At 34.5% G+C, this 15,094-nt stretch overlaps 1 protein-coding gene and 1 pseudogene across 1 annotated transcript; one reads left to right on the forward strand and one right to left on the reverse strand.

Annotated features, from left to right (window-relative positions):
• The first annotated feature begins 485 nt into the window (after positions 1–485).
• On the forward strand, positions 486–3,134 carry LOC147557166 (uncharacterized; annotated as a pseudogene).
• A 6,524-nt stretch (positions 3,135–9,658) lies between these two features.
• EBS3 (Alg9-like mannosyltransferase family) lies at positions 9,659–14,208 on the reverse strand. Its single transcript, XM_086658155.1, has 10 exons — positions 13,649–14,208; positions 12,582–12,669; positions 12,287–12,446; positions 11,882–12,099; positions 11,430–11,725; positions 11,132–11,249; positions 10,846–10,984; positions 10,520–10,716; positions 10,057–10,146; positions 9,659–9,975 (listed from the first exon to the last, which is right to left on the reverse strand). The coding sequence occupies exons 1-10, from the start codon at positions 13,936–13,938 to the stop codon at positions 9,814–9,816; spliced, it is 1,758 nt and encodes a 585-aa protein (XP_086514281.1). The 5' UTR covers positions 13,939–14,208; the 3' UTR covers positions 9,659–9,813.
• Positions 14,209–15,094: the final 886 nt, after the last annotated feature.

Here is a 15,094-nt window from a genome sequence, read left to right on the forward strand (position 1 = left end):
TCACCTCGCTTTGCCACCTCATCTTCTCGCCACCTCATTGTCTTAACCGGCAAAAGTCGTCGGCCGGCCAATTTTCCGGCCGACGACCTTCAAACATTAAAAAAAACTTTTTTTCTCTCTCTTGTTCTCTCTCTCTTACTAATCTCTCTCTCTCCAAGGCCTAGTTCGCTGGCCAGATCTCGCCAGACCAAATAGAATTAGTACTAAACATTGAAAACAACCAACAAAAAATGAAAGTTGAGAGATCTTACGAGGACAATGATAAGGACGCTCAATAGTCCTCAGACTCTCCAACAAAGGAACAATATAAGTAAAGGACTGAAGAATTGTTCATAAAACACGTATTCCCCAAATTCAAAAGTCCAGCACCAATAATTGGAGGTTTAAAGTAACTTTGAAAGGAAAACCCTAGATGAGAATGAAGACGATGATTGGGGAAAATAAGGTAGGGATTGAGGTGGAAACGAAGGAATAAGTAATGAGTCATGATTTTTTCCAAAAGAGAGGGTTCATCAAAATCTAGGGCTTTTACTGGTACCGGAGAAGAAGGAGATATCATCGGAGGAGGAGACGAAGGTGAGAACCCTAACGGACTTTATGAAATTTCAGATTTCATTGTTATTAACAAAATCCAGAAGTTAACCTTTTCTAGGTTGAACCCTCTTTTGAAATTTTTACAGAGTGAAAGGTGTGACGAGAACTAGGACATTTTCATGTTTGTATCACAACTCTTTAGCATCTAGCTAGTGTTGTCTCTGTTCTTGAACCAGTTTATGGAATTGGAGCCATTAAGAAAAGTAACGAATTATTAAAGGGTAAAACAAGAAATGACATCTATTATTGTTTTTAGGTATTTGATGATGTGTGGTGCAATTGGTGGTGCTTTTAGGTCAACTGTGGTTGATGGTGGAGAAGATACTGGAATAATGGGTAGGGTTTTAGAGGAAATGGGCGTTGGGTCCTAAACTGGGCCGAAAATAAGGGTTTAGTCCAATCATATCCAAAAATGTAAAACGGGTCCAATGCGTCAGAAAGAAAGGGGAAATTACCATAAGACCAGTGTTTCTTTTCGAATTTACGGAAGCTGCCACCCAGAAAAATTACGGAATTGCCACTCTGAAAATCCTAGGAATTGCCACTCCGCTTTTTTACTTTCTCTCTCCTCTTTTACTTTCTCTCTCTAATTCTCTTTCCAAATTTATTTCTTTTATTTAACCAATTCCTATTTTCTCTCAAATTTTTAACCAATTTCTAACTAATTTAGAATTTTTCTCTCTCCAATTCCTATTTCTCTCTCCAATCTCAACAAATATTTCTCTTTGAATTTCTCTCTCCAAAAATTCGAAATTGGTTCAATTTTCTCTTTCTTTTTTTCAAGATTTATTTCTTATCTCTTTATATTTAAATTTTCCTCATTTTCTGGTAGTTTTTCAATTAAATTTAAATTTTCCTCATTTTCGAAATTTTCTCTCCAACTTTTCAGATTTATTAATTTAAACAATTCCTAATTTCTCTCAAATTTTAACCAATTTCTAATCAATCTCGATTTTTCTTGGTTATGTACTAAACACTTTTGTACTGGGAATTTTCTTGTGTACCAGAAATTGTTCTGTGTAATGGTCATTTGGTTATGTACTACTCATTTTTGTACTAGGAATTTTCTTGTTTCCAGGAAATTGTTCTGTTTACTAGTCATTTGGTTATGTACTAGACATTTTTGTACTAGAAATTTTCTTGTTTCCAGGAAATTGTTCTGTTTACTAGCCATTTGGTTTTGTACTAGACATTTTTGTACTAGAAATTTTCTTGTTTCTTGGAAATTTTCTTGTTTCCTAGAAATTGTTCTGTTTCCTAGCCATTTGGTTATGTACTACACATTTTTTTACTGGAAATTATCTTGTTTCCTGGAAATTGTTCTGTGTACTGGCCATTTGGTTATGTACTAGACATTTTTGTACTGGGAAATTTTATTGTTTCCTGGAAATTGTTCTATGTACTGGCCATTTGGTTAATGTACTAGACATTTTTGTACTGGAAGTTTTCTTGTGTACCGGAAATTGTTCTGTGTACTAGCCATTTGGTTATGAACTACACATTTTTGTACTGAAAATTTTCATATTTTCCCTCTCTCTAAATTTTATTCCTTTTTCATATTTTTCCCTCTCTCTAAATTTTATTCCTTTTTCATATTTTCCCTCCATCTTTTTCTCTCTCCATATTTCCTGTTTTTATTCTTTTTATTTATGTTTAAACATTTTCTCTCTTCAATAATACTCCTTTCTTTTTCTCAAGCATTCTTTCCTTATATGTTGGTAATCTTTCAAAAAGATCTTTAATGAAGATGATAGATTTTCAGAAGTCGATAATCTTTCAAAAAGATAAATCGGGCAAGAATATTATCGATTTCGGAATATTTGTATAGCTAAAGATGGAGAAGATAAAATGTGAAACAAAATAAGAATGATGAAGAAGATCTTTGGTGTATAAATAAGAAGAAAAAAAACTTTTAGAGAGAGAAAAAATTGAAAACTTTGATGTTTTTAGAGATTGAAAGAGATGGAGAAGATAAAATGTGAAACAAAATAAAAATGATGAAGAAGATCTTTGGTGTATAAATAAGAAGAAAGAAGGAATTGAAACAGAATGCAATGGGCGGGATCCAAAAAAAATGGCCAAAATATCGTAAAAAATGGCGCCATTTTTGAAATTTAAAAAAATCTGAATGTTTTTCTGTCGTGACGTCATGTACGGGAAATTAATTAATTCGTTGTCGTCGCGTCAGATGGTCAGAATCACGGAAATGTCCCGTCCAAGGGCAAGAAGGGGAGGAAAAAAAATAAAAACAGAAAAAAGTACTATTTCTCTGACATTTGGACTTGCTTCACATTTTTTGCCGAAAATGAATTAGGCTCTCATTTACCCCCCAAAATTTGGACCTCACTCATTTTCTGAGGGTTTTATTGGTTGGTGTTTTAGTAATTGTGAATTTGATTGGATTACTTGTTCAGAGTGTATTTTATTATGTTTCTAAAAGTTATAATTAACAAAAAATTGATAAAAGTGATTTATATGATCAACTTGGTGGGTATCTTGATGAATATGTGCCATTAAAGAACAGTGTTCAAAGGAAATGAGAGAGAAGGAGAAGAAGAAGAAGAAGAATAAGAGAGAAAGTTTTTTTTTTAAGTATGAAGGTCGTCGGCGGGTCGCCGGTAAGTCGGTCGGCGACCTTATCAGAGAAGACCTAGATTGGAGAAAGAAATTTTTTTTTTTTTTAATGTTTGAAGGTCGTCGGCCGGAAAATTGATCGGCCGACGACCTTTGCCGGTGAAGACGATGAGGTGGAAGGGAGAGGTGATGAGATGGAGGAGAGAGAGGTGATGACTAGTTAACGGAGTTATAACGGTAACTGAAAAATGAGGTCATCTGGGTATTTTTGATCAAGTAGGGGGCTAGGCAGAAAACTAGTCACAAAGTTGGGGGTTGTTTAAGAAATAACCCTACATTTTACCATTAAAGTTCATACAATTTGGTTTCTGTTGCATACAAAACAAACCTACTCTTACACATATCTACATATTTTACAAAACAACCAACACATTAGTGATACATTTATATATTTGTACGAGACAAAAACAAAAATTCAAAAATTTAGTCATTTTACCTATTTTATATTAAGTTTGGACTTTAAATCCAATTTATTTTTTATTTTGGACTATTTGCCCACGGATGAGAAGTTCACGATGACATTTAAGAAAATGCAATGCGTGTTTTCAGATCCACACTACGTATATTCACCATTCAATAACATTTCCGAAAATATAATGTTAAAAGGGTATAATCGATAATAACAGTATAAGACTATTAAGATTTTTTATGTTTTTTCCTATTAAACTCATGACCCCTTCTTAATAAGGGTATAAGGTAAAAGAAAAGGTTGATTATTAAGCTTGACCAATAAAATCATAATTTTTTTGGAACAAATTGACTAGACATACGCAAATTTCTCATCAAAAATTGGGGATTTTGGTATAGGCAGTTCATTGGAGAAGGTAAATTTATGTACTTGTTCTTTCTTCACCAAATTAGTTTAGGGAGAGCGTTATTAGGGTTATTTAATAAATAATTTTGAAATATAAGGACTTGAATAAAAAGTAACATTAGATTTAATATTTTATTCATTCCTGTAGTTTTGTCTGATATAAACAACGCAATCCCAATATTGGTCACGACTATCAACATCACTATTAATATAACAAAAACTACAAAATAATAAGTTTACCATAATTATTGTCTTAGTTACAAGTTTTTAATGATGCCTCAAGATCTCATGAACGAGGAACCACCATTAATGAAGGAGCCAACGTACATCAAGAAACAAGAGTATTCGACTTAAACGAATAAGGGAGATTTAGTAATTGACCCCCAAAATGATTACTAAATCATTATCGACTTAAGGAAGAGTATTAGGACTACACCCCTAAAATGAATATCGTTTAGGCATTAACCCCCAAAGGCTAATTTTTCGTCAAGTGGCCGTTACACTAGAGGCGTGCGCGTCACATGCTTCATCTTGGACAAAAATACCCCCTTTAAATCTAATGGTAAGCACATGGATAAAAAGATCAACGATCCAAATCAATTCCTCCTTTCTTCAAGTTGAGAGAATATTATTCAAAGATTGACCTCTTCCCTCCCTTCCTCCAATGATCATCCTTTATCAAAACGAAGCCATACCCTCCACCCTTCACTTGGAAATCTTGGCAAGCAAATGCAAGTGTTAGTCGACTGGTTCAGGCTAAAACTGATAGGGGGAGGATCAAAAATAGGTTTAGGTAGTTCGGTATTGCAAATTTGGAATTTTTTTCGAATGGGTGGCCATCACTAAATACTATATATACAGTGAGGTGTTTTACCTAACTATAATTGTTACTGTGTATGAGGGATTTCAGACTTTCTATTTGAATGGTTTGTAAACAGAGGACGTGGGGTTTGATACTGTTTCTTTTGTGCAATGAAGTTTGAGTTATGTTTGTTGTTTCGGTTGATTTTAGCATGCAATGTAACTTCGTTGTTCTTGGGTTTTTGTTGCGCATGTATAGTTAAACTTGAATGGAACTTCATGGAACTTCAAATGTTTTCTTTGTGTACTTATATGGAAATGCAATGAAGAATGCATGTTCTTGTGTTTCAACAGTTTTATCACGGCAGGAAATGTTGTGGAACTTTATAAAACTTTATGGAACCTTATCACCTTACGGAAAATAGAGGTTTTATACAATAAATTTACTATATTACATCCGAAATTTCTTGTTAAACAATAACAAATACAGTTAGGTAAAACTCCTCACTGTAAATATAGTATTTAGTGAAGGCCCCCGAGATTTAGAGGGGATATTTTCATACGAGATGAAGCATGTGACTCGCACACCCCTCATTTAACGGTCATTTGACGGAAAATCAACTTTTGGGAGTTGACCCCTTAACAATAATAATTTTAGGGGTGTAGTCCTAATATAGTTAAATTAGTGGGGGTCAGATACTAAATCTCCCAAGGAAAAATCGACTTAAACGAGGACATCGACTTAAATGAGGACATCAACTTAAAAGAGGGCGGCGACTTAAACAAAGACATTTATAATGAATATAATATTCTTAGGTAAAGAAAAATTCTTGTTTTGTCTTTCTCTACGGTGGAAAAACATTTTTTGCGTTATAGGTCGTTTTTCGTTCCATATCGTAAAGAATTTTTGATCGAATAGGATGAAAAAGACAACAAATTTCGGCCGAAGCAGATATAATTGATTTATTTTCTCAACCATTCTTTACATGCGAAATATGTCATATTTTATCTGCTGTAGACGAGATTTGATTACTTTTTCAGTGACTCTGATTGAAAATTTTCACTATTTTTATTCATGATTTTTTTTATGCTAAGCCGAACTTCTTTCCTGTAGATGTCGCTTATGAATCCTTCTATGGAAATGAGTTTAGAGTTAATCAATTAGGTTTAAAATTTTCCATATATTTTTTTAGAGTGTAAAGTTTTAGGGGAGGGGCAATTTTTTTTTAACCTAATCAATTCTGAGATATTTTAGAAAAATATAAAAGTATCTCTCCCTATACTAAAAGCATTATTGTCCCTATCTAATGCAGTGCCTAGCACTGCTCTTCCTATGCCAAAAACCAAGGTCGAAAGCCAAACTAAAATTAACCCATAGCGAAAAGGGTCTCAGTACTTTGTCCCTTACTGTCTCAATGCATGTCCTACCGAATTTCATTTATTTGAGTTTTGCTCGACTGTTCCATGAAAGGCACAACCATTACTTAAGGTTAATTTAAGCAGGTAGTTCACTTATTGTATGTACGATTTAATGCAAAACAAATATTAACCTGAGTCAGCTATTCATGCAAGTCAAAACCATGAGTCAGAAGTCCCAAATGACGCATCTTTGGAGCCTACTAATTTTTAGTTTACCTTAGTTAAAGAAATTATACTAATTTCTTGGTTTTGAGAAATTATATTAATTTCTTCGTTTTTGGCCCCTAAAATCTAAGGGTCACATTTAGGAGAAGTCTGACTTGAAATGCCTTTAAAATCTTATGCAAGACCTACAACTTTATATCGGAAAAGGGCCATAATAGTGTTTTCTTTTTTTGGAAATAGGGTTACATTGACGTTGTTTTAACATCATTGGATCAAAACAAAGTAAGAGAACCTTCAATACATGACTCAAGAATAACTCTAAAAATCCTATGTGTCAAGCATGAAAAGTAAATCTCTAAATAGTATCCTTCCTATTTAGTCATTTAGAGATACTTTATTGGAAAGTCCCCTCCAATGCAACACTGAAGAAAAACTCTAAAAACTAATGTTTCGGTATAAAATTAATTGATTTGCTTATGTGACACTTAGAGATCTTTGAGAAGACACTCTAAATTTAAAGTGTCTTCTTAAGGATCTCTAAAATAAATCTTAACCAATCATTTTAGAGATTCATGTTGAGTTTTGCATTAGAGATTAATTTAAAGAGACTCTAAAAAATCTTATGTGGCACTCTAAGAGCATCTCCAATGCAACACTCAACTTGAAAAACTCAATTTGACACATAGGATTAGTTGAGTTTTTAACAAAAAACACTCTCCAATGCAACACTCAACTAGAATCTCAATATGATGTGGCAACAATAAATATTGAGATACTCAAAAGAAAACTCAATTGGTCCACATTATCATTTTATATATTAAAATAAGAAACAAGAGTTCATCTAAAGTAAATGTTGAGTGCTTTTGAGTGTTGCATTGGAGAAGTATTTTGAATTAAGTATCGCAATAGTGGCACCTAGGAAAGAGAAACTCAATTCACACTTGACACATTGGATTAATTGAGTTTTTGTTGAGTGTTGCATTGGAGATGCTCTAAGTCTTGGTGTTTGAGTGTTGCACTGGAGATTCTCTAACGACCCCACAACAAAGTCTTTTATACTCTTGGCAATCTCTCATCTCCTCCCTCTCATATTATATCTCTCTCCCACCTCTCTCTCTCTCTGTCTCTCGCCTTCTGGTTTTGCTTTTCTTTTGTTGCAAGTACTCCCTCTGATTATATGCATAAACTACATAACTATTTTAATTAGTTAATTTTTCTTTGGCTTCTTATTTTGATTTATTTGATACATACACATGGTATTATTATTAGTGTTTTGATTTATTGTTATCACAATCAGTGGCGAAGCCAGAAACTTTTATGAGTGGGGGCACCTCTTTGTTATAGGCAATGAAAGAATTCCGCAGTACAGGATCAAGTTAGAATCAAAAAGCAAATTCTTAACAAAATTGTATTTATAATTTAGATATTCAGTGGTAATTTTGATGTATAACAATCAATCTACTGGATTCTCAAAATATACTGAAATAAAAAACAGGAGGGGATGAAGAGATAATGGTGAAGTTTAAGAAGAACGATGCTAGATGATGAAGAGGAAGTGATTGTAATGGAAGAAAAGATGAAGATTAAGTTTTCTTTCTAATAACATGTTTACTGGAACAAAAGTCTAAAAAAGACAATTTTGAAATTCGAAACACAAGCTACCAAACAATAATTTCAACTAACTTAAGTAGTAGATATTTTAGAAAAAAAAAAGGTGTAAGTAGTAGAAATTTTCTAGAAACAAAAGAATGTTGTGTGTGGGACTCGATCCCTTGACCTCAATATTGAAACATAATTGTTTCACCAACTAAGCCAAAGGAAGAATTATGTTTGAAAAAAGGATATATATATATATATATATATATATATATATATATAATATAACGGCAAATGTCGCATAACATTAACGAGTCACGTTAGGGGCGTAGGGGCTTGCGCCCCCACGGGCCCCTATGTGGGCTCGCCCCTGATCACTATCATGCTAACTATCATTATTTATATTATTTCTATCATCTTTTAGAAGGTTGAATACACATTCATTACAAAGGTCATCAACCTACTGATTTTTACCTTAATATTCCAAATTCAATAAACTATAATATTCCAAATTCAATAAACTATAGATTTGACTTCTGTTCGGAATCGAACTTGACACCTCCGGAATTTTGGAGTACTTACCAACTTAACTATCAATTGTTAGCTATAAATTTTTATTTTACAAATTTAATAACAGACTCAAAATAATTATCATATGTACACGAACTATTTTCTTCTGTAATATGACCTCAAACATATATAGTATTACTTTAATATGACGCGGCCATTGCTACACGCCTGGAAGTATGGAAAGTTGCATTATGGCACAATTAATTCTTACAAAAAAAAATTAGGCAATGTAGTTTGACTAATTTTTCTTGTGTTCTTCTAGTCTCTCCTAAACCACTATCAAACCTCCTTTATCACGGCACTTCTACCTTGATTTTTTTCCTATGAATCTCGTTGAACAACTGAATCGAAAATTCGACTATAGACCAACTAGTATTCTTCGAATCCGAGCTAATTTTTAAGTAACTCTATTAGATCATTTTAGTCATACTGCATAATTATCAACACAAGTTTCAGACTCTGATGGGGAGTTTTAGACCCTAGGAATCTAGGCGAGTTTGATCCATACTAGAAAACTATAATTAAGCACTTACAATAATTTTGGTTCAGAACCCTGAGGTTTTAGTTGTTCCTTTCCAATCAACGTTTTTAAAATTAATATGACTACTATGTACTTGTCAATGTTCATTACTATTTAACTGCGAAGAACAATCACGTCCAAAAAATGTATACCAAAACAATTGATAATGCAAGAGAACAAAATAGACTAAAACAAGAGCATCCCCAATACACCCAAACTCTAAAACTTAAGAGTGTCACATAAGGTTTTAGAGTTTTTGTTAATAAATTACCTTTAATTTACCGTTCCACAAAAAAAAAATTACCTTAAATTTAGAGACTCCGGAGGACAACTTAAATTTAGGATGTCAACTCATCAAGTGGAGTTGCTTTCCGGATCTTCACAGGAGACACAAAAATTTAGAGGTTCTCTATTTTGCCACTTACTTGGAAAGAGAGTCCTTAATAGACACTTGACACCTAAGACTTTTGGAGTTTCTCTTGAGTGTCCCATTGGAGATGCTCTAAGTTTACTGTATCAAACAAACTAAGTTAAAGAAACAAAGATTTCAAAATAGTTCATAGTTGAATCTTTAAATAAAATCAGATTCCTATTTACGAGCAGGTGAAATCGGGTTACTGCAATACCTTCTCAACTGCCAATGTAATCGAGTTACAGTTTTCTTCTAATGACACTTCAAAAACTCCAAATAGAAACCTTCTTACTCTTGTGATATTTGAGATGATTCGTCGTTTAATGGAATTCTTCTAAGTAGTTTATACATTCCAAAAACATTCTTATGCTGCCATAGATAAGGAATAAAGAAAGATCGGTACTTAGCTGGTGAGAGTTCCCTGTCCAGATAAGGTAATGCAGCAAGAACCTGAAATTTTCGACAATTGGGTATTCGTAAATGTGGTAAGTGTTTAAAAACAAGTACAGGAATGAATTCAACTAATCTTACCTCCCACTTAGATAAATCACTTCCACGAGATGGGTAAGGGCGTTGAAGTTGCAACTCTACGAAAAAAGTACAGGTATCAAGATCCTTGAGCTGTATAATTAGAACAAGAAGACGTGTTAGAACATCAAAACTGACATTATGAACTAAAAGAAACAAGTACTCGATATCTGTAGAGAGAAAATCCAGGAACTAAACATCGATATTCCCAGATATGATTATAAAAGACAACTGAAACCTGAAAATGAAGAAACAATGTTCCGGTGATGATAATCAAACATCGTTTCTTGTCATAGTTGAGTTCAAAAAAAAATTTTGATTTAGTACCACTTATGTTTTTCGTTATAACCAAGCAGAAAACCAATATTTTTTGAGACTTCAAGTTCAGTTTTTAGGTAATGAACGAAAAAGTGCAAGCTGAGGCTTCGAAAGACAAGAGTTAATCGATATGAGAAGAAATGATTACGTATTGCTCATCAGATGCTTTATTCTGATTGTTAAAATATGGTGGTGCTGAAGCAGTCCCGCCCAAGCTAGAATTGAATGGAAGTGGAAGGAGTCCTCTGAACCCATCATCTATCCATCGAATTTCACTGACATAATCAGGAACGAAAAAGGATGACGGATAACGGTGCCATTCACTTCCTACACAGAGAACAGAATCTACAAAAAACGAACATCCAAACATAAGAGGAATACTAAATACATCGAGGCTGAAATTGAATCTGTTCAAGGTTAATAATAGGTATATATCGAATTCAAATGCAAAGTTTCTGGAAATCTGGTTCTCACTATTTCCGGAATCTTCATGGTGTTCAAGATGTTTGTAAATCTCCAAAGGTGCTGAATAACCATGAATGAGTGAGAAAGTTCGACCATGTGAAGCACATAATATGACGCCAAGAGCTACCGGTCTGAGAACTTTGGCAATCTGTACCAAGCATGAGGATAGATGTACGCGATCATCAGAGACAATATTTCGCAGTTACAGCTAGTTGATAGAGAAATCTTGAGATATTCTATTTTACCGGAGAAGGGATAGTCCCTTAAACAAAATCGGGACGTAGGTATAGCTTACCGTGACAATCAAAGACTTTTCTCTGGAAGGATCATATTTATCCCGAAAAAGATCGGGAAAGCTCTCAATGACAGCAGCTGCAGCAACGCAAATAAGTGGGTATATTGGATAGAGAAATCTGCAAATGCCGTATATAAATGTCAGAGTCTGAAAGAATCTTCCTCTTCTCAGAATTAAATCTCCCATAAGATAGTGTGGGAGTATATGGGCTAAGAGAAGTGAATTATATATTTAAAGTTGATCAAGGAAAAATACTGAATGTGTTACAAGATTGGGGCAAAAGATCACTTATGCTAACCTTTCTTCTTTGTGTGGCTGCAAAGACATGAATATCAGCCAAATATAAACAGGTGATACCACAACCAGCAAATCTGGGGCATATTTCTTTCTGGCAATTGGAAGCATTACTAGGAACAAAAGAGCAAGAACGAAACAAAAGTTGAAATTGTTGAATCCATTCCTCAAATAATATGATGGCCCTTCAGTTCCATACAAATGGCTCTCACCACCTCCCAGGACATTATATACCAACAGATTGAAAACAGATGATGTCCATTTCCCGTAGTAGTAATAATCAGTAAGTACAGAAAGAGCCTGAAAGCAAAACAAAATACTTAATAGTTAAACAAACCAAACGTACGAATAAAAGAGTAGAAGACAACATCCATTATCGGTATATTCATCAGTAGGAAGTAGAAATATGAAACGGTTATATACTAAAAGCCCATTAAATGATTCAAGCTCACTCACAAGAACAACAATGGAGGTGGCTGCAGCTGAAATAAAGACTTGTTTGAATCTTTTAGCTAAACAATAGCATGTAATCGGAGCAACGACAAGGATTGAGAATGGCCAACCAAGTATGACACCAACTGCTGCCACTGAAACTGCCATGGCAGGTCTGTCGAGAAGAAAGAGAGCAGATGAAAGAGTAATACCATACATCGAAAAGGAACTTGGCAAGAGACCTGAATATACACCCAAAACAGTGAGAATCAGAGTCGGAGCGGCGTGGGGAGAATTCCTAAGCCATAAGATAGTTTTTTCACACTCCAAATATGGGAAATCTAGAAAACCTCCACTTAGAAGCATAAAGCCAAAAACCTAGAAGTTGATCTTAGCATAGAGAGAAGGACTTTAAACAGGTGTACTTACTAGTGCTAGCAAAAAAGCAACCACTGGTTAGACATAGCATTGCAAGAGTATAAGAAGCAATTCGTTTTCCATATTTTCGGGAAAGGGCAACCACCAAAACAGTCTCTGTGATAGCTGAGATTAAACCAAGAAAGAGTCTCACTGCATAGAATACTCTAACCTGTGACATTTAAAAAAGGTTAGAAGAATTGCCAAATAAAGAAGAAACTTCAATAGGCAAAGAAACATGCTGCAAAGTAATAGTACATAATAATTCTTGAGATACGACTTAAAAATAATTGAGACAAAATCTTACTTTTTCATCACTAAAGAACCAGGAAGCAGGCTTCGCAACTAATTCATGAAAAAGAATGTAGAGATATGAACGAAGTGCAAACTGAGAGCTGCCACAGGAATAAAATTGACAATCAGGACAATGCAACAAAATGAAGTAAATATTTTGTTAACCAATTAAAGTATCACTATATAAAGCCATTTCAAGACAAAGCCCTTTGAAACATATTATAAGTGCAAAAACAAGAAATTAACATTTCAAAAAAAATATGATTAGAGAGAACGAGAAATGTAACCAGAAGATAACATGAATAATGTTTTAGAAGGTGTTTGAGGCTCGCCTCGATGTTACTTCTTAACATGTTCATTGTTTTCTACAACGTGATGACACTTTCAAAAGCAACAAACCAGAGTTTTAAAGTATGCAAAATACTATCTAGGATTTAAATTCCCAAACATGGTAACAACGACATTGAGCAGACTTACTCCTAACTTTCGGCCTCCGACTTATCAAGGCAAACCACCTCACGGGTTATGCTTGCTTTCAAGATATTGGCCGGAAAAGTTAAGGTGGGCTACGCTAAAATGAGGGATCAATGCTGCGACTAAAGATCACTGAGGTATATGTTTTACTCTTCAGTTAGTAAGATCTTATCTAGCTTAAGCCTTCCTCTAGTGGAGGAAACCTACTGTGTGAGGTCTATGTTTTACTCTTCAGTTAGTAAGATCTTAATTCTTATCTAGCTTAAGCCTTCCTCTAGTCGAGGAAACCTACTGTGTGAGGTCTATGTTTTACTCTTCAGTTGTAAGATCATCTGAGAGAGATCACATTACACTCCACCACACAACTGATCAAGTAAACCAATAAGAGTTCGCGAAGAGAAAATGCTACACAAGCATTTAAGGCAGTTTAAGAATATATCTCAAAATAATCAAATTATAAAGAGAAAATCCATGTATGAAAACAAATACAGACCTACCCAACTCATTTAAACAACATTATGAACATCAAATTCCAAAAAGAAATGAAAATGAAGCAAAAAAAAATACTAGTAGATAGACAGAAAAGGGAAGAATCTTGTTTCTTACCTATATTCCCAAGTTTGAAAACCAGATTTATAGACAAGGTAGTGAAGAGGTTCCCAGTAATTGAAGACTTCATCACAGTCATGGATGATATTAGAAGTGGCACTCATGTACCTTAAAACAATTAGGGCAAACAAGGGTAGTGTCCATTTCAATCCATTTTTATCATCATCATCACCACCATCTCCTGTTCTTGATTTTTTGTCGACCTTGGAGTAAGATGAGGTAGATGAAGATGAAGGATCTGAAATGGGTGGGCGACGCTGCCTCGTTGATGCCGTAATCGACGACATGGTTGGTTCGCTTCTTCGGTAGAGAGAGAGAGAGAGAGAGAGAGAGAAAGAGAGAAGGGGATTACTTCGTTGGTATGTTTTCTCTTGCTTTTGAATACATAGTCGTCGTGCTTTTGCTCTTTTTCTGATTCGAGAGTAGTGTTCTTTTTCTTTCTTTTAATTTTTCCTTGCAGGTTGTGTGTCGTAGCAGCACGGGGAAAGGAAAAATATTTGGGGAAACATTTGGTCTGAGAATTGTTTACTCGAACAAATATTTTCTCTTTAGGGTCCGTTTGATACGTTAGAAAGTGTGAGTAAGAAAACCATTTTTTTTTTTGATGAGAAAGAAAACGACTTTCTTTCCAATGTGAAATTTAAATTCTAGTATTTGGTTGGTTCTGGGAAAACTTGGAGCGCCTTTATAAAATTCCTGAAAACTCAAACCTTATTTGAGTTTCTTGAAAACACAAACCCTCAATTCTGTCTCTCCATTTCTAACTTTCTCATCCATGCCTAATGGTTCGCTCTTGGAACCTTGCCCAAAGAGGCATGATATCCAGCCTAGTTTGATTCATTTTTCGTGTAGTCGATCCTCAATCTTACATACGTGGGAAACTACAAGTTTTCAAACATTAATACACTAACTTAAATAGGCGGTTGCACATTTATATTCTGTATTGTGAACTTTTCTGAATAACTGCTATACAACCAAAGTACAAACAATTACATTATATCCACATGAATTACAATAAATTGTTTCCCTACTAGGGAACTTCCCTCGGACCAAAAAGGTTACTAACTATTCAACATCGATTATGTGCATTTCAGCACGGTTGTTGCTCCAGTAGAAAGAATTAGGTGTTCCTTTTTCCTACTACGTCGTTTTCACAAAATAAACTACTGAAGACCAAACTAGTTCTTTATACTCAAAACTGAAAAACAATTCCAAAGGAATGCCTAAATAGGTTGGTGGTTTCTTTTCCGCAGCCCTGAGCAGAGATTAGGTAGCACTCCCTGGTTATTTCTTGATTCCCTCTGACTGTTCCTGTGAGATCTGTTCCCGGGATTGGGAATTTTATCATGAGGTGGTTCATAGAGATTATCGCCCCTGACTCTCTCAGGAAGTTCCTGCCCAGTATAATTTTGCAGGCGTGCATCTTGTCGACTATAACGAAAT

This window comes from Eschscholzia californica, unplaced genomic scaffold (genome assembly GCF_041429995.1).
Source record: "Eschscholzia californica isolate CP2 unplaced genomic scaffold, dmEscCali1.0.p SCAF_2, whole genome shotgun sequence".
NCBI classification, from domain to species: Eukaryota; Viridiplantae; Streptophyta; class Magnoliopsida; order Ranunculales; family Papaveraceae; genus Eschscholzia; species Eschscholzia californica.